The sequence below is a fragment of the Ursus arctos genome, unplaced genomic scaffold, assembly GCF_023065955.2.
Source record: "Ursus arctos isolate Adak ecotype North America unplaced genomic scaffold, UrsArc2.0 scaffold_17, whole genome shotgun sequence".
Lineage (NCBI taxonomy): Eukaryota > Metazoa > Chordata > Mammalia > Carnivora > Ursidae > Ursus > Ursus arctos.
Genome location: NW_026622841.1, coordinates 52,472,689 through 52,499,637, shown reverse-complemented (window position 1 = coordinate 52,499,637; position 26,949 = coordinate 52,472,689). Strand labels below are relative to the sequence as shown.

The 26,949-nt window shown below is 42.6% G+C and overlaps 2 protein-coding genes across 15 annotated transcripts; one reads left to right on the top strand and one right to left on the bottom strand.

Moving 5' to 3' along the window:
* Positions 1-1,633: 1,633 nt before the first annotated feature.
* On the bottom strand, positions 1,634-21,216 carry LOC113253240 (uncharacterized). 8 transcript variants are annotated; one of them, XR_008959732.1, is made up of 4 exons: positions 21,037-21,201; positions 17,154-17,288; positions 5,182-5,267; positions 1,634-4,812 (listed from the first exon to the last, which is right to left on the bottom strand). XR_008959732.1 is itself a non-coding variant. In XM_057313228.1 (3 exons), the coding sequence occupies exons 1-3, from the start codon at positions 20,038-20,040 to the stop codon at positions 4,768-4,770; spliced, it is 417 nt and encodes a 138-aa protein (XP_057169211.1). In that variant the 5' UTR covers positions 20,041-20,091; the 3' UTR covers positions 1,634-4,767. The 8 variants fall into 8 exon arrangements, 2 of the variants coding, with proteins under 2 accessions (XP_057169211.1, XP_057169212.1); XR_008959733.1 differs by having other exon boundaries at positions 17,168-17,288; positions 21,037-21,127; XR_008959734.1 differs by having other exon boundaries at positions 17,180-17,288; positions 21,037-21,127.
* Positions 19,440-26,662, top strand: ZBTB14 (zinc finger and BTB domain containing 14). Of its 7 annotated transcripts, none has more exons than XM_044382862.3 (3): positions 19,440-19,849; positions 22,266-22,349; positions 23,419-26,662. In XM_044382862.3, the coding sequence occupies exons 2-3, from the start codon at positions 22,347-22,349 to the stop codon at positions 24,763-24,765; spliced, it is 1,350 nt and encodes a 449-aa protein (XP_044238797.1). In that variant the 5' UTR covers positions 19,440-19,849; positions 22,266-22,346; the 3' UTR covers positions 24,766-26,662. The 7 variants fall into 7 exon arrangements, with proteins under 7 accessions (XP_044238797.1, XP_044238795.1, XP_044238798.1 ...); XM_044382860.3 differs by having other exon boundaries at positions 19,524-19,849; positions 22,081-22,349; XM_044382863.3 differs by lacking the exon at positions 19,440-19,849 and adding an exon at positions 19,953-20,015 and having other exon boundaries at positions 22,081-22,349.
* Positions 26,663-26,949: the final 287 nt, after the last annotated feature.

The following is a 26,949-nucleotide window of genomic DNA, read 5'->3' as shown; positions in this document are numbered from 1 at the left end:
AATAACACCCAAGGACCATTTGATTATTCATAGACCAGTGACCATTATGGAGCAATCCACCTAGAATTGCAGACCCTGTAAGTCTAGGAAAACATTTTATGAACCTCCCACCCCTCCCCCAGCCTTCTACCCCTTTTGTGATATGCACTGCCTGCGATAAGGTTATGATTGTACCAAGTCTCTACCAGGAAGATACTGATTCCCAAAATATTCGTAGAAGTGTGTGTATATGTATATTCATTCACACACCCATACATACATATCATACCTTGTTCAGAATAAATATAAGGTATATTCAATGCAGAGAAGTTAGCAAATACCAAAAAGGTATTCAAAAGGAAACAAATCACCCACAATCCAGAGATAACAACGACTAATATTTTGAAATGTGTTCTTTCAGTTTTTCTCACGCACATTTTTTTTTACATAGTTGAGATCATATTTTCTTATTTACTACCGAGTTCTTGTTTCCCAGCATCAGACCTTGTTTTGGAGGAGGATGGGTATGCCTTATGACTCTGTGTGACATATTGAGAAAACAGGTATTGACATTTTGTCATCTCTCAGACTTTCCCAAATGATCTTTACACGAAAGAAAACTGCTCTCAGTAGTGATGACCTGTGCCTCAGACTTGTAGCCTCAAACTCTTGTTAAGGAAGTCATTGTCATTTTTGGTTTGGTTTGGTTTGGTTTTATAAAGATTTTATTTATTCAGTTGAGAGAGAGCACAAGCGGGGGGAGGAGCAGAAGGAGAGGGAGAAACAGACTCTCCGCTGAGCAGGGAGCCTGATGTGGGGCTCCATCCCTGGCCTCAGGGATCATGACCTGAGCCGAAGGCAGACGCTTAACTGACTGAGCCACCCAGGCGCTCCCAGTCATTGTTATTTTTGGAAGAACATTTTTTATGGGAGTTCATAAAGCCCTGTTTGGTATTTTTTTAGGTTTTGTAACTTGTACTTGTAAATACTGCATAAAAGCAGCATTCTCGTAGAAGCGTCTCTACCAGTCTCCAGTCACTCGTGTATTTAACTCACCATGTGAATGTCTGAGGGGAAATTAAAGCCCAGTTGAAGGAGCCAAATGCTGATTTCATCATGACACTCTGCTCAAGAGGCAGTGAGTGCTGGCTGATGTATTTGCCCTAGAACCAGCCCAGTCCCACCTCTGCTTCGAACAAGGTGGGTAATCTTAGGCACATCTTTGCCTCTATGACCTCAGTGTCCTTATCTATAAAATAGAGGCATAGACTAGATGAGCTAAGCCTTCTTTCACCTTTGACATTCATGATTAAAATCAGAGTCCAAAACAAGAGCAAGATTCTTATGCCATTTTCCCAAGGGTGCCCAGGAGTCTGGGGCCAGCTGCCCAGCAGGCAGAAGTAACACTGTTGCCACTGATGTGAATGAAGGGGCCCTTTCCCCCTTCCTAACACCTGCCATCATGAAATAGCTCCACTGTAACAGGCGTTCCCAGTTTCCGGTCTATTTTGAATTACGTGGATTCCAGGTCTACCTGAAGCCTATCTTTCTCCACATCAACTGGAGACAGATTACAATTCAAGAATGCCTGTTGTAACTTTTGGTTGCTTCTCTACCGAGAAACTAACCAGACTCCAGGAAGCCAGACACACAATGAGGATTCAGTAAGTGTTTATTTAATAAATGAAGGAATGGTAACTAACTAGGTATATGTAGGGTCAAGCGTCCTTTCAGAGTGAACCTGTGGTACTGGATTGAAATAATCTCTGTATTTTTCATAATTTTCTAAATGTAAGGTTTAAACTATTTGCATGTATAGAGTACTAAGTACTTTACTTCAGTGGGAGATTCCATATGCTTCAATCCAAATTCGTCTTTCTGATGCAGATGTTGGGCCAGATGAATATTGTATTTAGAGGATGTAAATTTATCTCAGCCTCATTTCCCCCTTTTTATTCCCTTGACCATCATCGTAGTGCGCTATAAATACAAGATGAGTAAGTAACCTTAATGCACACAGAGGATGGAATACGATCGTGTCGAAGGAAAGTTATTCACATGTGTAGATTACCTTCTCTTGCCGGGTACTGTGCATATTCTGATGTGATTATCATTAAAAACCTCGCAGCAATTCCATGAGGAGGTGAATTTTAATTCCTCTGTTTTGGAGAGATTTTTCATGGCTTAGGTCACACAAATGGTAACAGAATTGAGCTTCAAACACAGGGTGGATACAATTTTAAAGCTCATACTATTTTCATTGTCTGAAATAAAATCAATGTTAGATAAAAGGGCATCTTTATCAAATGGAATTGGTTAAAGGAGTGGAAGAAACCCAAGGGACCAGAGACATCAAATAAAAGATGAAAGTTCATGGCTTTTTAACAGAACCAAACAAAAGGTTACATGTGCTTGTCCATCCCAGCACTGAGATCCTTTTGTGAATTGTCAACTACCTTCTAGCCTTATTGTTTCATTTGGTTTCTTCAGGGGAGTATGGAGTGGGTAGGAGTGATAGGGGAGTCAGAAGATTCTAGCATCAGCAGGGCCACCTGTTACACGTTGCATCCTAGATGAGTCATTTAGCTTCCAAGTCTTGGTTTCTCCATTTCTAAAATATGAACTCCCCCAACCTGACAGTGTTTTATACATGGAGGGGACCCACGTGAAATATCCCTAAGAATGTAAATTTCACACCACTGTACAAAAAATCATAATGACTACCTCAACTAAAGTCTCCTGGGACTAATATTTGTTTTTCTAACACTATCAAGTATGAGAGAAGGAAGGAATTGGGATGCATAAAGGATTCTAGAGATAATTTGGATTCTAGTTCAATCTGGCAGCTATGGTGACTATAACGATTTTGGATATACTTGATTATTGTCCTTTCTGCTCTGTGGGGAAATAAATCATTTTATGAGTCTAGATTGCATTTAACACCTCGACAATAAAAATGAGGAATTTCACATGAAGCATTGATTTACTTGTGACTAGAGCCATAGCAATTCTGACCAAGTTACCGAATTTGACAGCAGAAGAAATATACGTGTCCGACAGTGGGTTGCTCCAAGTGAAAACAACCATGCTGCTTCCAGAAACATTTGGCAAGCAATTTGTGTGGGGAGAAAAGAATAGCAAAGGCAAAAATGAACAAATGACGACCCAGCCATCAATGGATGCCCTGTGGAGTCACCAGAGCTAAAACAGAGATTTCCTGTTGTGATTTCAGAGTCATAACTCCTTCTTGCGACTGCATGCAAATTAAGGAAGTGTTGGCTTGATGTGACCACATCAAGGAATTTATGAGTCAGCATAAATAAATAAAAATGCTGAGTAGAAGACTAAATAATTGCTTCCCTTTACGGTCTAACTGCCTACTCTTAAAGTTGTATCAAAATCATAAATAATGAAATCCGCACAGCATGAATGCATGCCGATTAGCTGCATTGGAAGTTTGAAATAGAATCCGAATTCTGCATGAAGACTTTCTGAAGTTGAGTTTTCAATATATTCTGTTCCACAGACCTTATGCTATATCGAAGATATCATAATCTCCCTCTTGTCAGCAAACAAAAACTGAAGAATTATTTCTGGTTTAAATCTCAGGTACTGAAATATTTTCAGCTTCCAGAGATGACCAGGATATCGTAAGGTACATTTGGAAATTTTTGTCTTGGGAGTAAGGGGCTTGTTTGGGGTCAGAAGAGAATGTATCTAGTCATTAATTTCAGATGTTTTGCGATTTGCTTCCTCTCATATATAGATAAAGTGCTTTCTCTTTGAAAAATATGAAACAAATTTTGACAGATTTTTTTAAAAAGAATGTTAAAAATCACCCTGCTATTGTACACGAAGTGAATCTGACAAAGAATCGTGTCTTGTATTAGCTGCTATTACTGTACTTATTACAGTCAAAATCATGATGACTATCTCTTCTAAACCTCGTACTTAATGGTGTATTTATTACTATATTCGGGACAACTTTATTCACAGAGGTAATCTGCTACATGGTTTGTTTGTTTGTTTGTTTCCAACAAGTGATCCCTTTGCCTCTGCTATTATCAGGAAATTTTACCCCTACCATCCTGAATTCCCCACCTCCCACCATGGCTAAATTATCTCCCGGAGAGCAGGATTCTGTCTGTCTTGTCCATGGCTATAGCCATGCAGAGCGTAGCAGGTGCTCAGTATGTATTCGAGAGGGTGTGGCATGACTGGATTGTTCAGTGTGCTCTGAAGGCAAAAGTGGAAGGGACCAGCAGAAGGAGAAATTCAGCAACGTAACAACTGTCACAAGAAAGCCTTGTCATCTCAGCCCAGCTTGGGAGACTCTCCTGCACACTGATCACATCTGTAACCTGAGACTCTGTCTCCTAACCTCCTAAGGAGCTTGCGGATGTAATCTGAACCCGCCCTTTTAAGTAGAGGCCAAGGAGAGACTGCAAGAGGCAGGTCACTCCAGGTGGGTAGGTGGAAGTTTTAATAAGCAAAGGAAACGTGTGGGGGGAGGGGGCTTGTCTTGGGCATGAATGGGTCCCTGTACCCATCTGCCACATGTTTAAAGTTTATAAAGAGGCCTTAACTGGGTTTGGTCACATTGTGCAGGTGTTTTCAACACCACACCCCTAGCTCGAGGCTGTGTCCTTGGAGCGGACTCTGGGAGCAGGAAAGGCAAGTGGAACCCACATTCTAAGGACAGGGTACGGGGCCGGGAGCTTTGGAGCACTGGCGTCCAGCTCATGGTTCAACAGGCAGTCACGTCTTTCAAGGTCCTCTCCCCGCATCCTACGAATGCTTGAGACAATCATGGCAGTTCAAAGTTCCCCGTTCCTGCAAGAGCAAAGGAAACGAAAAGGCGAGGAAATCAACATTTGAGTTAGGGCAGTTGGTGCAGCAGTTGAGAAATGCTGGAGCTGGGTGATCTGAGTTCAAATCCTTGGCCTGCCATTTGCTAGGTGTGTGATGTTGGGCAAACGGTTTAATTTTGATGTGTTCTCGTTTCATTGCTTATAAATGGGGCTTCCTACCTCACAGCATGTGGTGAGGGTAAATGAGTTAATACTTGGGAACTGACGTAGTCACTTCCATAGTTGGAAGCAGTCAGCAAGCAGGCCTGGAGGGTTAGGTGAGCAGAGACTGCCCAACTACTAACTGGCTATGGGTGCTGGTTGTAACATCTCGAGGTTTCTGTTGTCTCACCTGTAGAACGAGGGTGGAGGCTACGAGGAAGGGCTTCGGGATTTCAAATGCTGTAACGATGTATCCAGCCCTCCGTCTCTTCCCTTCTGAAATAGAAGGGTACAGGACATTTCAATGATCAAATTGAATAATGATTGCATGAGAAACATACAAATACAAAGCAAATGGAATGTCAGTTTTTAGTGTCAATATAGGCTCTACTCAGTACTGTATTCATTCACTCTGAAAACATTTTACTATTAATTTCCAAATTCGGTAAGTCCCAGTTGCTCTGAAGTTTAAGACTGAATGGTCATAAAAGAAAATAAGGCAACTACAAAATCATTTTAATGAAATGGTTTGTTCGCTGACCAGCAATTTCCTCTCCATCTTCTCTCTTTTCTTTGCCCATTTCTCCTCTCCAACTTTTCCTCCTGTTCTCATTCAAGGAATCCTGGATTCCTCAAACTAGAAGCATCTTTCTCATTCTTGATGTGTCCATAATTGGATACTTGGATACATTCCTACCTTTTTTTTTTAATTGGATTTTTAATTCTTTTCCTTTTATTCTAAAATATGCTTGGCCTGCTGATATATCTGCCTCACATGAGTCACTTTAGCCAAGGATGGGGATATTTAGTATATTGGTAAAATCAGGCATAAATCTAGATGTGAGTTCCATACAGAGCGCGTGGCCTGTGGGAAAAGTGTAACGTTAATCGGCTCCAGCCGAGAGATCGATCATGTGGGCTTCCCTGCTACTTATCACTTCAGTGAAATTATAGACCAAAAATGACAAGACTGGTATCTGTTTTAAAAATATATATACATATTTGCTTAAAAATAGTGGCCTCTGGGGCGCCTGGGTGGCACAGCGGTTAAAGCGTCTGCCTTCGGCTCAGGGCGTGATCCCGGCGTTCCGGGTTCGAGCCCCACGTCAGGCTCCTCCTCTATGAACCTGCTTCTTCCTCTCCCACTCCCCCTGCTTGTGTTCCCTCTCTCGCTGGCTGTCTCTATCTCTGTCAAATAAATAAATAAAAAATCTTAAAAAAAAAAAAATAGTGGCCTCTATAAAATATATGACCATAGCATTTTAGGACTGGAAAGGATCTTAGAGTGTATTTAGTCCAAATTTAGTAGTTTTAAAATAGTTGGATGATATGATGGCAAGGTCACTTCACCTCGGTGGTATTCGTTCCAAAATCCCACAACCACAGTGAAATCATGAGAAAAACACCAGAAAACCTAAATTGGGGGAACATTCTACAGGTTGCCTACTGGTGCTCCTTGCCAAACTTATGAGAAAGAAGGAAAGACTGAGACGCTGTCACAGACCAGAGGAGACCGGGAGGCACGTCGACTAGATACTTCATGGGCCTCTGGACTGGATCTTGGAGCAGAAGGAGGAGTTTAATGGAAAAAATGGTGAAATTCAAATAAACCTGAACTTTAATTAATAGTAATTCACCAATGCCAGTTTTTTTAGTTTGGAAAACTGTACTATGGTACAATAAAATGTTAACAATGGAGAAACTAGGTGGAGGGGTATACCAGAGTGGTCTGTACTGTTTTTGCAACTTTTCCGTAAGTCTAAAATTATTTCAAAATAAAAATGTATTAAAATACAGGTAGAAACTTCTAAAGTAGTTATGCTTTTTTGGTGGAACACTACTCTAGTGCTGGCTTACCATATATGGACTGGTTCAGAGGTTAGACAAACATATTGGTAAATCTATAACTCCTTTGAATGGGAAGTATGAGCATACCTAACTGCTCTATTTTTTTTAAAGAATTTATTACTTGCACATTTCCCTATGAATATTTGTTTAAATTATTCTAAGTAATATGTTGCAAATAGTGGTAGAATGAAATTATGTAAATAACTTTTTCAAATGAAATATAGACTGTTCCAAAAAGATCTGCTTAGAAAGATAAGCTGTTTCACTCTGAAACTGAAGACAGAATGAGAAGCCGATGAGGTAATTTGTCTGATCATTTCCTTTTCCAGTTACTCAAATGGTTTAAATATTAGCTCTGAAAAGATCTATGGGTCTTTATGAATTTCTTAGGACTTTGGTTGAATTGTTTCTTTTTTAACTGAAGATTGAGATCATAACTTTTATTAATATCAGATAAGAGCAGCATGCAAAAATATATTAGCTTGTTCGCTAACCATAAAGATAGTCATGCAATATTTAGGGTCATTTTTTATTTTTATTATTCCTCAGTTCGAATATATATAGTAGCAGCTAATAAATTAACTGACTTAAATTCACACTTGGCCTATTCATCCCAAAGAAAAAACTGGAATTTAGATCTAATAGGGTAGCTAGTTTTGCAGACAAATCTGCTTGATTTCCAAACAAATTATGAGGAGAAGAGGAACATTCCACTTATTCAGTTCGACCTCGTCTGTAGTCTCATTTGTAAAGCAGGGATGGTAGGATGGTAAGGAATGACCATCCTCTACACAGAGCTTTGGGCTGACCATGGAAAGATGGGGGAGTGTTATAAAGACACCATCTTGGATGGACTGAAGAATCTCCTGAGAGGTAATGTTTTTCTCCATTTAATGTCAATCCTATCCTGCAGAATATACGTCCGTCACCTTATTTCTGCCAGAATTTAAGCACTGGAGTCTGGAGAAGGAAGTCCATAGCTGACATGTACCAGGAACTGTGTTAATATCTTAAAAGAACCATCTTATGTAAATCCCTCATCACCCCGAATGTCCCTGAATGGTCCCCTCATCCTTTTTTGGTGTAAAGAAGTGTTTTTTTATTTTTTTTTAAAGATTTTAAATTTATTTGCGAGAGAGAGAGAGAGAGAGAGAGAGAGTGTGTCAAGCACGAGCTGGGGGGAGGAGCAGAGAGAGAGGGAGAAGCATACTCTCTGCTCAGCAGGGAGCCTGACACGGGGCTCTATCCCAAGACCCTGGGATCATGACCTGAGCCGAAGGCAGGTGACTAAAGGACTGAGCCACCCAGGCGCCCCTAAAGAAGTGGTGTTTAACCGTGGCTGAACCTTATCATCCCCTGGGGAGCCGTTGTAACTCTGGATCACTCAGGCCACACCCAAAGCAATTAATCAGAAACTCTGAGGGCGGGTCTCCACGCCCAGTATCTTTAAAGCCCCCCGGGTGATTACCATAAGCAGCCAAGGTTGACAAGGACTGTCCTCAGGGGTCTACTGGAATCCTGGCGGCAACCAGAGGCCATTGTGCGCATTAATTCTCTCAAGTGAGACTCCTCCTGTTTATACACGTGCCTGGAGTAGAGCAGGTGTCCTCCTTCCCTTTCCAAACCTTTCCCCCTTTCTTCTCTGTAAAAGCCTGTAGCTATGATTGTCAGGTCATCTGACCATCCAACCTACCCCCCCCCCTTGCTGCTGTCCCCTTCCACCTACCACCCCCTCCACACCACTGCCACTACCCCTTATTCTCTGAAGATTTTAGTTTTGGAGACTCTAAAGCCATGCTAGAATTTGTCTAGAAATATACCAAGTCGTTGTTAAATGAGAGTGTGTTGGGCATTTCATGTTCAACAAACATAACTCAAGCGTCTCAGCAGAAAACTGAAATAAAAGCTGTCGCGTTGTCATCTGTCCCTCCCAGACTGATGCAGAGTGGGGCCTGGGACATGTTTCTTCTCACGCCCCTTTCTCTGTTTCCGTCTCTGCTGTTTCTTCAACACAAAGGGCATACTTCCACCTCAGCTCCGTTGTGCTCCCTGGTCTTTTCTCCCTGGAAGGCTCTTTGCTCTGATCTTCACCTGCCCGGCCTCCCCACCTCCTTCAGGCCTTTGCGTTGATGCTGTATTCTCAGTGAGGTTTTCTTGATGACTTCATCAAAAATTGCTCACCCATATCTCCAGCCTTCCTCTGTCCCTCCCCTGCTGTACTCTTCTTTACAGCACTTATCCTTAGATGACATATTATACATTTCAATTATTTATTTGTTTCTTGTCTGCCTCCTGGGCAGGAATATTTGTGTTTTGTTTATGCTGTATCCACAGCGCCTACAATGCCTGGCACAAAGTGGGTACTCATAACTACTGAATTAATCCATTAACCCTAGGAGGTAGGTTCTATTTTTGTTCTGATCGCACAGATAAGGAAACTGACCCTGGAACCACAAAGTAACCTGCCTAGAAACATTGGCTGGTCCGTGGTAGCCGCAGGATCCAAGTTCAGTAGCAGAGACTGAGCAATCTCCCACCAATTACACTGCTTTTCTTTCATGTGTTAAGTGCAAGATTCGCCTGTTAACTTTGTAAATGAAGGCTGAGTTTCGAAGTAGGTAAGAAAATAAAGACTATTATATTGTAACGGTTGGTCAAACAGCTTGGTCTGTTTCGATGACCATTTGACCAACTATTACAATTTGATTTAGACGATGAGAATCTGAAAGAGATTTGAACAATTCAGCCTGAAGACTTCAGAGGTACACAAGGTACTGAAAGGGGAACATGCCAGATGTGCTTAAGGAACAGCAAAAACATAGTAGGGTAGGGCAGAAACGATACAGAGAAGCGATATATCTTCTGCACAAATCCAAGAGAACAGAGGACGGCTAGAGAAATTTTTATTTCAATTTTTACTGAGTTATTTATCATACTGAGAGTGAAGTCTTTATGATTCAGAAATAATATTGCTTTCTGATTGTACAAAAGAGGAAACTATAATTTTAGCTCACTAAAACTAAGAATAAATGCTTTGTAGGGTTTTTCTTTCTTTCTTTTTTTTTTTTTTGAAAGAGCTTTAATAACATTTGGCATCATGATGGTAATTTTGGTAAATTAAAATATTAAATTCTAACCCAAACTGATGAGTTGATTCTATGTGTGATATATACACTAAACAGTTTACAAAACATCAGAAATAATGTAACAGAGAGTTTACAGACTTTACATAAAATAATGTCAATATGATAAATCACCAGTTTCCATATAGTAGCAGGAAAATGATCCTAAGTAGTTTGGGTCAGAGAAACAGGAATTGCACATGAGTAGAATTTGGTAGATATTTGTATTTAGTACTAATTATAGGAGATTTAACTCGAAATCCATTTGCAAATTAGAAAACTGTCATCCTTTTGAAGTGGAATGGTACAGGCTGGTGTGTCTTGTGTCCAGACACTGTCATGGAGTAGGAGAGGGATAATTGACAAGCATCAGCCCGTATGATAGAGGCAGATCTGTTCCATACATTGAAAGTGTTCACATTTTTATAAAAGCCCAGAGGAAGCCACTTTTGGCTTCAGTAACATGGTAGCTCAAAGAGAATGGAATATTTTGAATATTAATATAAGAATATGTGTTTCACTCTCGAGGATGAAATAGTCTTTAAGGACAAAAGTCAAATCTTCAAGTGCATCCTCCAGAAATAAAGAAAACTCTGGAGGGTAGATCAATGCTCTGGGGTAAATCAAGTTGCTGAGCTGTGAAACTGATACAAGATAGAAGAAGCAAGAAAGGAAACTAAAATTATTCTGAGGTTTTAGGAATGTAGGATTATAAGAAGATAGCAATATTCTTTGGTAATCGGGGAAAGCTACGGAAAGGAAGAGGAGTCTTGCTGGTGGTTTACTAAACCGAAAAGGATACAATACAAGCTCACAGAGATGTTGTAGCCAAACAAAAAATCACAGAATTTGAAAAAGGGCCAGTATTGGTGTCGAAGCATATAAAAAAGACTCAGGAAATAAATGACAAAAAGCAGCTCCTTGATAGCCAGATGTGACAGGACCGTCCTGGGTTGAATCCTGAACCAGTTAAAAAAAAAAAAAAAAAAAAAAGCTATGCAATATAATGGGCATTATTGGGACAATTGGTGAAATTTGAATATGGACTGTAGATTATAGTATTGTAACAATTTATCATTGTACTGTGGTTATATAAGAGATCGTCCTTATTTTTAGGAACACACACTGAAATATTTAGGGAAAGGGGGCATGATATTCATAACTTACCCTTTAAAAATGGTTCAGGAAAAAAATGTGTGTTGTGTGTGTTGTGTACGTGTGTAGATAATGAAGAAGAGAGAGAAAGACAGCAAATGACTAAGCCAATAGGGCAAAATGTTAATAAATAGTAAATCTGGATAAAGGTAAAGTGCATATAGGAATTCTTTATTACTGTATTCTCTCAAAATAAGAAGTTACCAAAAAAAGAAAACTCAAAAAAAAATCTCATATCAAAAATAAAATAATATGGTTACATCACACTTGGATTATTAAATAACACTAGTTAAAAAAGGAAATAGTAAAGAAATCTAAGAAATATGTAGAACTGAACATAAGTAAAATTACATGGAAAACCACATTGAAAAGGAAAACCAGTCCTTGGGAGGAAACATAGCTATTTAAGGTAAGTGTATCGGAAACAAGCAAGCTTCTCACCAAACCAGCAGTGAGTTTACCATTTTTTTCCTTCTGGTCCTCTTACCACTTGGTTCTAGATGCAGATTCATTCATGCATGTGCCCCAAATTTCTGACCAAAGAATAGGAAAAGGGGACTCCAGGAAGGCAGAAAGTACCAAAAAGAACATAAAGAGGAAGGAGTCCAGAAAGCAACCCCATAAAATTGTTTACAAATCATAGGCTCACCTTGGAGCTGCACATGGCATGGATCTGATCCTAATCAGCAGATAAAAAACTTTGAGAACTGAACTATCTGATCATAGCCCACATCCTAGACTGGCCAATGCCTGGAAAACACTTGAGACAGGTCCAGATGGCACTCCAAATATACCCAACCACAGCCTGCAGAAAATGTGTTATAACTGGTGACCAGAACCTAACCTGATTGATTGTTTGTTAAAATTATCAACATTTTCCATAGGATTTAACAAAGTCCAGAGTCTTATAACATTTCAAATGCCCAATACACAATCCATAATTATCCAGTATACAAAGACCCTGGAAATCTCAACTCATTTGTGAAAAGACAATCAAAAGAAGACAACATTGTGTTCACAATTAATGTTGGGATTAAGCAACCAAAACTTAGAGACAGATTTTATTAAAATTCTCCGACAAGTAACTATAAATACTCTTAAAACAAATTAAAAAAATAGAAAGTCTCAGCAAAAAAAGTAAGAGATATAAAGAAAAACAAAATGGAAAATTTAGAACTGAAAAAATACGCCTCACATGAAAACACTTACCAGATGGACTAAGTAGCAGAATGGAGATGACAAAAGAACAAGTCAGTGAACTTGAAAATAAATCAATAGAAATTATTCAATCTGAATAACAGAGGAAAAAGATTTTTAAAAACAAAGTCTCATGATCCTATGAGAACTGAAAAAGAACACCAACATTCATGTCACTGGAATCTCAGAAGAGGAGAAAGAATGTGAAGCTGGAAAAAATGTGAAGATTAATGGCTGAAAACTACCTCCCAATTTTTTAGGTTTCTTTTTAATTCCGGTTAGTTAACATAGTGTTATATTAGTTGCAGGTGTACAATATAGTGTTTCAACACTTTCATACATCACCCAGTGCTCACCACAACAAGTGCACTCCTTAGTCCCCATCACCCATCCCCCCACCTCCCATCTGGTAACCATCAGTTTGTTCTCTATAATTAAAAGTCTGTTTGCCTCTCTCTCTTTTTTTTCACTCTGCTTATTTGTTTTGTTTCTTAATTTTGTTTCTTAAATTCCACATATGAGTAGAATCATGTGGTATTTGTCTTTCTCTGACTAACTTCTTTCACTTAGCATAATACCCTCTAGTTCCAGCCATGTTGTTGCAAATGGCAAGATTTTATTCTTTTTCTATGACTGAATGATATTCCATTATGTATGTACACCGCATCTTCTTTATCCATTCATCAGTTGATGGACAATTGGGCTGTTTCCATATGTTGGCTATTGTAAATAATACTGCTATGAACACAGGGGTGCATGTATCCCTTTCAATTAGTGTTTTTGTATTCTTTCGGTATATATGCAGTAGTGTGATTCTTGGATTGTAGGGTAGTTCTATTTTTAACTTTTGGAGGAACCTCCATTCTATTTTCCAGAACGGCTGCACCAGTTTGCATTCCCACCAAGAGGGCAAAAGTGTTCCTTTTCCTCCACATCCTTGACAACACTTGTTGTGTCTTGTGTTTTTGATTTTAGCCATTCTGACGGGTATGAGGCGATATCTCACTGTAGTTTTAATTTGCATTTCTCTGATAATAAGTGGTAATGAACATGTTTTCATGTGTCTGTTGACCATCTGGATGTCTTCTTTGGAGAAATGTCTGTTTATGTCTTCAGCCCATTTTTTAACTGGATTATCCATTTTTTGGATTTTGAGTTTTTAAGTTCTTTATACATTTTGGATACCAACCGTTTATCAGATATGTCATATGCAAATGTCTTCTCCCATTCTGTAGCTTGCCTTTTAGTTTTGTTGATTGTTTCCTTTGCTGTGCAGAAGCTTTTTGTTTTGATGTAGTCCCGGTAGTTTATTTTTACTTTAGTTTCCCTTGCCCCAGGAGACATATCTAGAAAAAAGTTGCTACGGCCGATGTCAAAGAGGTTACTGCCCCTTTGTGTTCTCTTCTAGGATTTTTATGGTTTCCGGTTTCACATTTAGATCTTTTATCCATTTTGAATTTATTTTTGTGTATGATGTAAGAAAGTGGTCTAGTTTCTTTCTTTTGCATGTTGCTGTCCAGTTTTCCGAACACAATTTGTTGAAGAGACTTCTCTATTCCCATTGGATATTCTTTCCTGCTTTATAGAAGATTAATTGACTAAATAGTTGTGGGTTTACTTCTGGGTTTTCTATTCAGTTCCACTGATCTGTGGATCTATTTTTGTATCAGTACCACATTGTTCTGATAACTACAGCTTTGTAATATAACTTGAAGTCTGGAACTGTGATGCCTCTAGCTTTGCTTTTCTTTTTCAAGATTGCCTTGACTATTCAGGGTCTTTGTGTTTCTGTACAAATTTTAGGATTGTTTGTTCTAGCTCTGTGAAAAATGTTGGTATTTTGATATGGATTGCATTAAATGTGTAGATTGCTTTGGGTCATTTAGACATTTTAACAATATTTGTTCTTCTAATTCATGGGCATGGCATGTCTTTCCATTTCTTCGTGTCACCTTCAATTTCTTTCATCAGTGTTTTATGGTGTTCAGAGTACAGATCTTTCACCTCTTTATGTTTTTTCTTTGGTATCTTATTATTTTTAGTGCAACTGTAAATGGGATTGTTTTCTTAATTCTCTTTCTCCTGCTTCATTCATTTGGTGTATAGAAATCAACAGATTTTTTATATTAATTTTGTATCCTGCAACTTCACTGAATTCATTTATCAGTTCTAGCAGAAAACTACCCAAATTTGGAGAAAGATGAACCCACAGATCCAAGAAGCTCAACGAATGCCAAGTAGGATAAACTTAGTGAACTCCATACCCAGATATATCATAATCAAAACACTAAGAACTAAAACAAAGAAAAAAATCTTGAAAGGAGCCAGAGAAAACTAATTACCTATGCAGAGAAACTGTTTTGAAATAATATTTATAGAGAGTTGCCAAGATAGTACAGAGTGTTCCCATAAAGAGTTCACCCAGCTCCTTCTGATGTTAACCCAAGAAGATCATGAAGGAATCCTCTGGATGACCAGATTCCAGAGAAAGGAGGAGCAACAGGCCATCTTGGCATGGGGATCCAGGGTCTGGTGATCAGGGCAGACCAGACACCCCATGAGGTTCAATCCCACACAGGAAGGATCCCTGCATTTAGCCAACTCCATCCTTATGCAGGAATTCCTCCACAAGTATAAGACACACTTGTCCTGATGCTCCTTGCCCTGGTAGATGTTCAGGGCTTTCTCTTGATTTCGCTCCCCCATCTCAAAGAGTTGCTGCTGACCCAGACTCTTCCTTCAGAGGTCAGATGTGACAGAAAAGTCCTAGGGGGCAGTTTCTGAGAAGAGAATACCCTGTTCTTTACTTCTTCTAGAAAGAGAGAACAAACCTCTCCTGACATTCATTCCACCAAGGGACTTCCCTGGTCTAGTACATTGAAAATTGGCAATAAGAAATGTCTACAGCAAGTGCTAGATTCAATCTTCTGTCCACAAAACCAGAAAATGGAAGTGAATCACATTCTAAGCCAACCCCACCTTTCAAAAAGCAGACTTCTGAAGATATAGAACTAAAACAAGGTGCTTTCCCCCCTTTCTACTAAAGTACCTTTGGTTTTTTTGCCTCCTGTTTTTTTTTTTTTTTTTTTTGCTATTAATTAAGAGACTAGTCAATGGCTTAAATGGAAGTTTGATATGATTATACTTCTTAGAATAATGTTCTATAATCATAGATTATTTGAATGTGATTCTTATAAATTAATTGCTTCCATTTTATTCTATTTGTAGGTAATGTAATTACAGTATTTTTATTCTTAGCAAGACCACTAAAATAATCCGGAAACACAGCAATAATATTTTTTTCCTTTCTTCTAAAATAAGTGAGCTTTTCCTTTTTTGTTCTACTGCTATTATTCAAGTGACTAGAGAATAGTTCCAATGAAACTTCATGGGAATATAATTCTTAGGATGTTTTACAAATGTGTATTCTATAAATGTGAATCTTATTAGCAATTTGTTCTCTTTTTATTTGGTTTTCAGATAGTGCATAGTATTTTCATTGTTAATTAGAAATTTTTTCCTACTGACCCAGAAACAGTACTCATACAGCAGCTCAAATGGAAGTTTGACTAGAATTATACTACTCATGATAGTGTTTAATAAATGTATTTTATTTAAAGTAAATTTCATGAGTAAATTGTTAACTTTTCTTCTATTTCTATATAGTAAGGACAGTATTTCACCTGATGGTGTCTAAAACATTCCCCCAACCTGAACTGTGACAAGAGTTTTACTTGAGTGGTCTCACCATTGGAGGTATTTGAAATTCAAAGTCCCTATCTGCGTTCCAACGGCTGAATTTATTCTCGTTGTGAGACTAATAGAATTACCTACGTAAATGTTAGTTTAAAAGAAAAACCCTCTGATGGCTGTCACTGTGCTTAGCATCAGAGCCAAAGCCCTCACCGCAGCTCCAAGGCCCTGAAGGTGCTTGGCCCTGCTGTTCCTGCCTCCCCTCGCCCTGCTCACGGGGCTCCAGTCACTCTGTCCTGCTGCAGAGCCTCAAGCCCACCAAGTTCCTTCCACCTTTTCGTTCATACTGTTCTCCCTGTGCCTGAAATGCTATCTCGCCTCTTTTCCTATCTCTCCCTCATCCTTCATATCTTAAATGTATGTCTTTGGAGACACTTGCATCAATTTCTCAATCAAAATTAGTTCCTCTTTTCCATCACATCTTATATTTCTTAACTTTGTATTAAAATGTATTACAATGTGCACTAGTATAATGATTTCTGTGATTATTTGTTGCCTGTGTGTGTTCACACCTCTGTGTTTTTAGGGATTGGATGTATTTCTTGTTCATTTAACGTATCCAATGTTTTCAGAGCAGTGAGGGGAGGTGGCTTATTGGCCTTTGGTGGGACATTTTTCCTTATGCGGCCTATCAGGTCTTGCTGTGATAACAAACCACCAAACACAACTTCCCGGGGATTTATAAAAGCAAGCATTTATTTCTCACTTGCAGACCTGTGGATGAGCTGTTGCTCGTCTAAGCTAGCCTGGGCTCAGGTTTTGGGTCAGCTTCATTCTCTCAGACCTGCTTGTCATCGAAGAGTCAGCAGCAATGTGGGTATGGTCCTCTCAGTGTGGACCACACAAGCACGGGAGGGAGAGCAGCACACAGGCTGCTTCTCCAAGACTCTACTCCAAGCCTCTACTCCAAACTTGCCCATCCTCTTGTCTGCCCACATTCCATGGGTCAAAACCAGTCAGAGAGCCTAGTCAGTGTGATAAAGAAATCAACCCCACCCATCTATGAGAACCCCAAGTGACTTATTTCCAAATGTGGCTGGGAGCTGCTCCATAACCACCCTGAGCCCTGGTGCTCCAGATTCCATACCACAGACCCCATACATCAGGCCTCACAGTCCTCGGAAGCAGGTTCTACTCAGGAGGCATCTGTAGACATCCCAGGTGAGAAATTAGGTGCTCCCAGCAGAGTAACTGGACAGAGAAATCCAGAGTGACAGCATTCCTAGTAGGAAAGAGAGAAGATTTCCTTCAAGAGCCTCAGGTCTGTGCATACCAGGAAGGCTCTGACCCCCAGCCCCCCAGTTAATCCCACAATGTGGCCATATAACTCTCCTTGGTATCAAGTTCTAGGTTGTCACTTATCTGTCATCAGTATTTACCGAGGACCTAATGGGTACTGCCCAGTGCTGAGTTAAGGCTGGTGACCAGGCAAAGTCTGGGTCAGGCCCTTCCTGTATGGTTTCCCATCTCCTCCCTCCTCCTTCCCACGGAGAGCTGCCCCTTTAATTTAGACTCATCCCCATGATCCTTAAAAAACACATGAGGAAAGGTTAGTTGACGCAAAAGCCAAGATGTCAGGAATGGGTCATTTGGGAAATGCAATCTAGTGTTTGAGAACTCTTCTGAACTATTTTAACATCATCAGATTAGTCAAATCTTGGCAAGAGTTTACCCAGCCATATGTAAAAAGACTCTCTTCACATAGCAGGTAGATAATAAATATAGGTAGAATGAGTGTATAAACCTATGCAATTATGCGGTATGGAAGAAGGGGGAACAGCACCAGACAATGAACCATAAACTAAGTGCTAGCCCTGTCCACACACAGATAAATGCAGTGACAGCTTTACTGCTTGATAGCATAACCCTCTGATATAGTACTATTATTATCCCCTTTAAATACAAAACAGGATTGAAATGTAATCTTAAAAGCTGTGTAAACAAGAATCAACAAGCCCAGCCACGGCCTTAGAGGGAATGAGGCTACATAGGTATCAAGTATGAGCATGAACTTTGGCCATTCCAGTCCTGCCCCTGCCACTTAAACCCACCATCTATGGAGAGTGGGCAGGTCATTTAACATCACAGAGCTAATATTTGAGCTAAGCACTTACCCTAGCATTATTTCATTTAATCTGCACAACTGCTCTATTAGGTGCTTCCAGTTTCTCCATTTTAGAGTATAAGAAGCTGAGGTTTAGAGAAGCAAAACAATGTATCTATTATTTCAACTGACGTCTGACCCTAGAACTGGTCTATTCTGTTTCATTCAGTAGACCTACTAAACGGCATGCTTTTGTGAACATCAAAAAGGATGTGTATACAAGTACCATTCAAAACACTGAAACTAATGTCAAAATTAATATTATACAATCAACCATACAGAATTTTTTTAGAATACAGCCCATCATAATATCATTTCTTAAATCTTTACTATGTACTCATCACACAAGCCCAAGAGAAAAGTCCTACTCTAATTTTTACATTAAATTACGCGTGTGTTCGTGAAACGCTGTTAAAGCAGCATAAGGAACTTTAAGGAGATGCAGTAGTGCCCTCCATCCATGTTTAGTTGGTGCCCCTGCCTGCCACAAGCCCAGCCACGCCATCACAGGGAACGCGACATGCTTTGAACACCCACGGAACCATTACTTTTGCTGAACAGGAATGTAGGAACAGTGCTGTTATCAGAGTTCTTCGAGGGAGAGCTACAAATGAAATCATGTCCAATCTCACTACTGCCACAGATGAGCTAGGGTAGGGCCTCCAGTCTCCGTGACTTTCCCTTGAGAGTGTCCAAGTAAATGCACGGGCGCAGGTTTGGCTAGATCCAGAGCTTTAGGGGGTGTTCCCTTTCTTCTGGGTGAGTGGGGTCACCCCACATTCCAAATGAAACAGGTCACTTTTTTCATTTGCTCTGCAAACGTTTATTGATGGCCTACCATTCTCCCAATATACATAATACAGCAGCACCACCAGCCAAGACCCAACGCCCGCTACGTGTGTCCCAGGGGCTGCCCGTGTGCGCGAAGGGCGAGGGTGCCTGGAACCCCTTCCCCGTAGCCGTGGGCGAGCCCCGCTGCCGCAGCGCCCGGCTTGCGCGCGCCCGAGGGCGGCACTGCCCCACGAAATGCACACGCACGAGAGCGCCGCGCTCCCGCGCCCCGGCGCTGCGCCGGCGGCGGGCGCGGGCGGGAGCCCAGGAGTCTGAGCGGAAGGCGGGAGCACCAGACAGGGCGGGTGCCCGCGAGCGGCGCTCGTGCTTACGCTCCTCTACTCACGAAGCCCCGCCCCCGCCCCGCCCACCTCTTCTCCCGCGCGCGGGCTCCGCGCGCCCCAAGCCGCGCGCGTGCGCGCGCGTGCGCAGGCCAGAGCCCTCCGGGGGCGGCCCCGTAGACTCCATAGAAAGCGTCGCAAGGTCCCGGATTAACCCTTTCCTCGCTCGCCCATTTAGAGGCCCGGTCAGGTTCCGTGCCTGCGCAAGCCGGCGGCGCGCCTTCCCCCCAGCCCGCACCGCGCATGCACGGGAAGGGGGGGTGCCGGTGGGGGTGTTCACGGCCGGCTAGACATTCTGTGCTCGTGCAGGAGGAGGGCTGCTACCATCAGGGACGTGCACGATTCCCTCCCACCCCGCCCCCTCCCCAAACTCCAAAAAAAAAAAAAAATTCCAAAATACACTGCCACCCACCGTGCCCCCGCGCCCCGCGTCCAACCCGTCCCCGGCCTGCTTGCAGTGAGCGCGGGGAGCCCACGGCGAGTGTCTGTGGCTGTGCCAGGCTGCAGGTAAGCGCGGGCCGGGGGTGCGGAAGGGGCCCGGGCCATCCGCGAGGCGGGCGCGGGGGCGCGGGGGCGGCCGGCCGCCGGCGCGGCGGGGCGGCCCGGAAGAAGCGCGTTCTCGCCGAGCTCTGGGGCACCAGCCAGTTCCAGGATGGGCGGGCAACCGGCCGCGGTGCGGTGCGAACGGGGCCGGGCATGGGCCGGGGCCGGGCGTGGGGACGGGGTGCCCTGGGGGCCGCGCAGGCCGGCGAGCGGGCTCCGGCAGGGGCCGGGCAGCGGCGGCGGCCCCGCGCGCGCGCTCACCGAGCCTCGGCGGCGGAGTTCATGGCCGCCCCCGCTCGCACCGCCGCAGTGCACCGCGGTGGGGGTGGGGGTGGGGACGGCTCCGAGCCCGGCGCGGAGCGCGGCCCGCCGGGCGCCGCCCCTCCGAGCCGCGGGCCCCACCGCGCCGCCCCCCAGCTGCCTGCTCGAGGAGGGGGCCGGGACCCCCGCGCTCGCACTCCCGGGTGCGCCCGCGGAGCTCGGAAGCCGGCCGCGCGCCGCCCCCGCCCCCGGCCGCGGGAGGGCGGGGGAGGGCCCGGCGCGAGCCGGCCGGGGAGTGCGCGGGGCGCGAGCTCCGGGCTCGCGGGGCGCGGCGCGGGGCTGCGGAGCCCGGTCGCATGCCCGCTCCCGCTCGCCGCCGTCGCCGCCGCGGGCCATCCCGCTTGGGTTCGGAGCCGCGGCCCCCAGCCTGCGCTGGACTCCGTTTATGAAAGGGAAGGTGGCCCTTTCACCTCCCGGCTCCGAGGCTGGGAGCTTTTGTTTAGGAAGGGATGCAAACGGCCTCATCCGTCCCCCCACCTCCCGGGCCGAAAGAAATGAGAGCGAGGCGTGAGAGGCTTTCAAGTTCTCTTGGGTCTTGCGCTTCGTTCCCTGCTTCCTCCCCATCCCGAAGTTGCGAGCTTTCAACCGGGAAGTCGTGCCGCCGCCATTGTCGCGGCTGCTCCGGGGTAGGGGAGGCGGCTGCCGCTGCTTATGTAAGTTTGACTTTGCCGGAGCCCCCGCTCCCTGCTCTGTAACGGCGGCCCAGCGCGCCCGCGGTTTGGAGAACCACAATAAAGGGGCAGCTTTGTCATGGAGGTGTAGTTGGGGCTACATCTTTTCCTCCGCCTACACAGATACTGGCAAGGGCTATAGCTTCCAGTTTAACTCACCTGAACTTAATAACTGGAACATCTCAGTAGAAAGAAATGGTCCTCGGCGATCTTGAGAGTGGGGGCCAAGTATCACACTGGTCCAAAAAATAAAACAACACAGCCAAAAACCACAGAGTGGTATGTTGTCATGGGTACTGCAGAGCCACTCCTCTCCCTAGTCCCATGCACTTTTATCCCACAAGCCCTAGGGAGAGTTACAATAGGGGGCAGTGATTAGGTAGGAAGGTTTTGCGTGGCTCCCGTCCCTTGGAGATGACTGCAGGCCGAGGCGCATCTAGGGGACAGGTAGAGAGTCCTTAGAAGTAGTGTTGTCCAGCTCTCCCACTGTGCAGATGAGAAACCCCTGCTACCGTAGGCGTCTTATTGGTGTGTGTCTTTCCGTAGAGGGAACTTCTGAGAATTTTCACACTGTTGGTCTCGGAGTTCAGGTCTTGCACCACAGTTTTTGTGTAAGAATATTGCAGCTCAGTCTCCTGGTCCCACCACACCAAAGTTTGTGTGGTCACTGTTCAGTGGAGGAAACATGTTTTTTCAGGATATTGGTCTGCAGGATGGAGTCCCTCTGGTGAGAGTTGAAAGTCCCCACAAAGCGAGAATTTTTTGAGCCTCCCTGTGGGGATGGAGGTGAAAACACCTGGATTTCTCAGATAAAACCATAAAGACTAGTGTAGCCTATGTGGTATGTGCTATGCACACAGAAGCACAAAAAGAAGAAGGTGGCTACTGTTCCTTCTCCAGTGTTAACTGTTGGGGATGTACACTTGTATAACTTGATTTAAAAATGTACACGCTATATGTTTATATGAGCCTAGAGAGAAATGTGGAGGGCTGCATACCCAGCGGGAGATGGTGGGGGTAGGGGAGACTTACTGGCTTTTCCTGTATCTCTGTAGCTATCAATATTTGTGCAAATATGGGCATGGCCTTTGTCAGTGAGAACGTCCTTAGTGGTTCTCCAACCCGTCCCTCCAGTCCTGGTGTACAGCCCCTGCGTGCCCCAGGTGCCACAGCCTTTATCTGTTCTCATTCATATCTGTTCAGAGCTGGACCTGATGCTGCCAGTCACCCTCCTCTCTGTTCCCAACCTGAAAATGGGTACATGTGCCAGTGGCAGGACAAGAAAGGAAAGTTTTATTTTTTAAAATCAATTCTTGAAAACATTCTTGTTTAGACTTTGGGACAGAGGAAGATTCTACCTTATTCTTGTTTGTCCTTTTCTCTTGTAGGACTGGCGTGCCCCTGATCAGAGTTATTCTGATCTGAAGAATTTGGTGTTTAAAGCATTAAGATAATAGCCTGAGTTGTTCATGGTAACTATAACTTTGGGTATTAAATCTTGTAAATATATATATATATGCCTTAGCACTTCTGTTTCTCTGGTGGCAATGCTTTGTAAAATAAAAGGAAAACAATGTTTCAAAAAGAAAATACACAGAATAAATTATTTTGAGAAGGTAATTCTTAAACACAGTCTTTTGTGCCAGAAGTCTTTCGTGCCAGTTCAGAATTTCTTTTGCTTATAAAATACTCACAGCACTTGTCAAGTACATCCGGTCTTGATGACACTTTCATCTGGATGGCAGATAGATTAGCATCCAGATGGAATGAAGACACTTATCGCTGTCTTCCTAAATGCCATCCTAGGGTCATAATAAACCTTAACCTGCATTCAGAAGTGGCCCAAAGCTGGTGAGGAAAAAAGCAGAAGACAACTCTAAGTGGAATATTTTGGCAGTGATCTCCCTTTTTGGTTCTGCAACAGTGATTTGTCTCTTCTGTCAAGGAAGTAGAACACTGAGCACTATTATTAGTTATTTCACTGAAACTCCTCTTCTGTACGTGGAATTAAAGTAGACATGACAGGAGCAGCGCCTCCTTGCCTTGGACCTCTTTCTTAAGCCTTGAAGTTATTTGTTGTTATTACCTCTAGTTGTCAGGAAACACAGGTTTTAGAGGTAGGTTGCCTGGATTTGAGTCCCGGCTCTCCAGTAAATGACTAGACTATTGGGCAGGTTCCTAAACTCGTCTAAAAAGGGGGGCTAGGAATGCCTATTTTAAGGTTGTTTGATCAGGACATTTGTGAAGACACGCAGAGTACATGGAACAGTGCCTGGCATGTATTATGTGCCCAGTAAAAGTCGCTGTTATTGCGATAAGCCAGTACTTTTAAAACTGGAGATAAGTAGATACAACAACATGGAAGTCCCTAAGCTGGGATCAGTGTTCTATACTCCTCTTCTAAAACCACCTGTAACATAGATTTTCTGAAATTGTTAGGTACTAAAAATTGATCAGGAAATGAAAGTCCGGCTGTGTTTTGTGTATTGGAAAAGTACTGTTCATAATTATCAAACTCTCTTTTTGAAAATTTTCTTGTAGGAGTTTTTCATCAGTATGTCTGAAACCATTAAATATAATGACGATGATCATAAAACTCTGTTTCTGAAAACACTAAATGAACAACGCCTGGAAGGAGAATTCTGTGATATTGCCATTGTGGTTGAAGATGTGAAATTCAGAGCACACAGGTGTGTTCTTGCCGCCTGCAGCACTTACTTTAAAAAGCTTTTCAAGAAGCTTGAGGTTGATAGCTCTTCAGTAATAGAAATAGATTTTCTTCGTTCTGATATATTTGAAGAGGTCCTGAACTACATGTACACAGCAAAGATTTCTGTGAAAAAAGAAGATGTTAACTTAATGATGTCATCAGGTCAGATTCTCGGTATCCGATTTTTAGATAAACTCTGTTCTCAGAAGCGTGATGTATCTAGTCCCGACGAAAATAACGGCCAATCGAAAAGTAAGTATTGCCTCAAGATAAATCGCCCCATTGGAGATGCTGCTGACACTCAGGATGATGATGTGGAAGAAATTGGAGACCAGGATGACAGTCCCTCTGATGACACAGTAGAAGGTACCCCCCCGAGTCAGGAGGACGGCAAGTCGCCCACGACGACGCTCAGGGTTCAGGAAGCAATCCTGAAGGAGCTGGGGAGCGAGGAAGTTCGGAAAGTAAATTGTTACGGCCAGGAAGTAGAATCCATGGAGACCCCAGAATCGAAAGATTTGGGGTCCCAGACCCCTCAAGCCTTAACATTCAATGATGGAATGAGCGAAGTGAAGGACGAACAGACACCAGGCTGGACAACAGCGGCCAGCGACATGAAGTTCGAGTACTTGCTTTATGGCCACCATCGGGAGCAGATTGCCTGCCAGGCGTGCGGGAAGACATTCTCCGACGAAGGCAGGTTGAGGAAGCACGAAAAACTCCACACGGCAGACAGGCCGTTTGTTTGTGAAATGTGTACGAAAGGTTTTACCACACAGGCCCACCTGAAAGAACACCTAAAAATCCACACAGGGTATAAGCCGTACAGTTGTGAGGTGTGTGGGAAATCCTTTATCCGCGCCCCGGACTTGAAGAAGCACGAGCGAGTGCACAGTAATGAGAGACCGTTTGCGTGCCACATGTGTGACAAAGCCTTCAAACACAAGTCCCACCTCAAAGATCATGAACGAAGACACAGAGGGGAAAAGCCTTTTGTCTGTGGCTCTTGCACCAAGGCGTTTGCCAAGGCGTCTGACCTGAAAAGGCACGAGAACAATATGCACAGTGAGAGGAAGCAGGTTACCCCCAGTGCCATCCAGAGCGAGACAGAACAGTTGCAGGCCGCAGCCATGGCCGCCGAAGCCGAGCAGCAGTTGGAAACGATCGCCTGCAGCTAGAGGTGCTGGGCCACGACCACTTTGCCTGAGCCCCAGAGACTGAGACTGCATTGTTCGAACACATGGACGCCAGTCACTGTATTTTTGTGGAAACTTACGGAGCATTGTACTCACTGGACTTAAGGCAGTGCTTGGTTAGGTATTTTGAAAACTTTGCAAGGAAGTAGTGTTCCTTGGTTCTGACCAAACGGTCTCACTGTCCTGTCTGGTGTCTAGTAGTAATGTTGCCAGTAAGCCCTCACCCCCCCCCTCTTTTTTATGATTTTAATTTGAGAACTCCTGTGTCCAGTCAGAAGTGAGAGACTTCTATTCCATTTTTTTAATTCCTCTCTACACTTGCTGACTGGCAAGTGTACTGCACAGAGTGATAATTGAGTAATTTGATTTCCTAATCATCACGATTATATGGGACTTATGGTCAAAACAGCATTTTTAATAACTTAATAAAAGTACTTCATGTAGATGCAGAAAATACTGGTGGGTGGTTGACCAAGAGCACTGCGCACATGTGAAAACAAGTTCCAGCATTGCAGAACGGTATTAGATTTATATTTGCTTTGTTAATTTTCTATCACTGTTTTTCACTGTTTTTGTGGACAAATAATGGTTGCTTTGCTAAAGTGTTTCTTCATTTTGATTGCCCACACCTACCCCAAAAGATGTAGTCACAAGTCCTGAACAAAGGCTGAGCAAACCCACAGGGATGCCGGTGGTCTGGGGGCTGAGTTCTTTTTGTTCCTCTTTTTTTGGGGCATTGCCACTCTGCAGCAGATGGGGTTTGTGGGGTAGACCAGTTGTTAGAGGGACAGCAGAGGGGAGATAGGATCCTGGCTCTCAGGGACGAGGTTTTCACGTTTGCAACGATTCCAAGATTTTCTAGATCAAAATAATTCTTAATTGATTTTGAAGTTGGATTTTTATTTAGGATCAAACTTAGGACAAGAACAGGTGTGCTTCTTCAGATACATTCGTGTCACTTAAGAGAGTGTCATCAAGCTTTTGAGCTCTCTGCAGCACGTGATTTATCCATAGAGGAGATGTAATATCGTTACTTAAATTAATAAATTGAAAATCTTTCTAAGTGTGTAAATAGTGTAGAAGTGTGGGTCTTATGTATCTCAAGTAAAAGTAGACAGCTGCACTTTTTTTTTTTTTTTGCACATTGGATTAAAATAACTTCCATGAGCAGCAAACATCAGTCTGTTTTTAACCAATATTAAAGATGGTAAGACCAAATGTTTATTTTTTTGAAGTATATTTCATCATTGGTGGTTACAGTTTTAAGTAGAATTCGATTGCCATTTCATAGCCATAAACAGAATTATAAACACTGTTCCAATTTTGGCGTATGACAAGTTTTTAACCATTTCTTTAGGAATATATTGAAATATCAAAATAGTTTGAATTACTTTCTGTAACAAAGTATTAGTCGATTATTTTAGAATGTACAATTTTAGAAAAATGTCATTTTTTAAAAAATTTTATTTTTGATTTCTAGAATTTTTTTTCAAGTTACATTAAAATAATTTCATTTCATAGCTCGTTGCATTAACACCTGTAATTACTATTGTGGGAGAAATTTTATTTTTTAAACTGATGTATATGTTATGCCCAAGATTGTAGGATGAAGATGCTACCTTTTAAAGAGTCTTATTTATTGGTAAAATGTTTAGTTTAAAATTAATTTAATTTCCTTTCTTAAAAGTTGTTTATTCTGTCCTAAAAGTAGTCCTGTCACTGTGTTTATATGCTATTAGTGGAAGGGGAACTGATTGGCGTTCCTTGGCTGTTTCAACCAAAGCAAAGGAAAAATGATTTCACATCTTGTTGATAGCTACTTCAACAAACCATTTTTTGGGACTTCAGTTTTGTATATAAAAGAAAATATACTTCTATCATTCCTGTTTTCATTTTTTCATAGTAACCTCTCACATACCCAGGTTTCTACCAAAGCACATTTTCTATGCTCTCTCCATCATGGTTCTACGGTGTTGCAAGTTAGACCTGTGGTACGGACCCTCATGGAAACCACATAGTCACGGTGGCACCCCCAAAAAAGAAAGCTTCATTGTCAGCACTTGATTTGTATTGTGTAAATATCAATCATCTGTCCTGTTTTGCATGAGAAACGTATTTGTGGTTTACCGTGTCTAACACCAGGCCTGGGTTTGTGTGTGTGTTAGT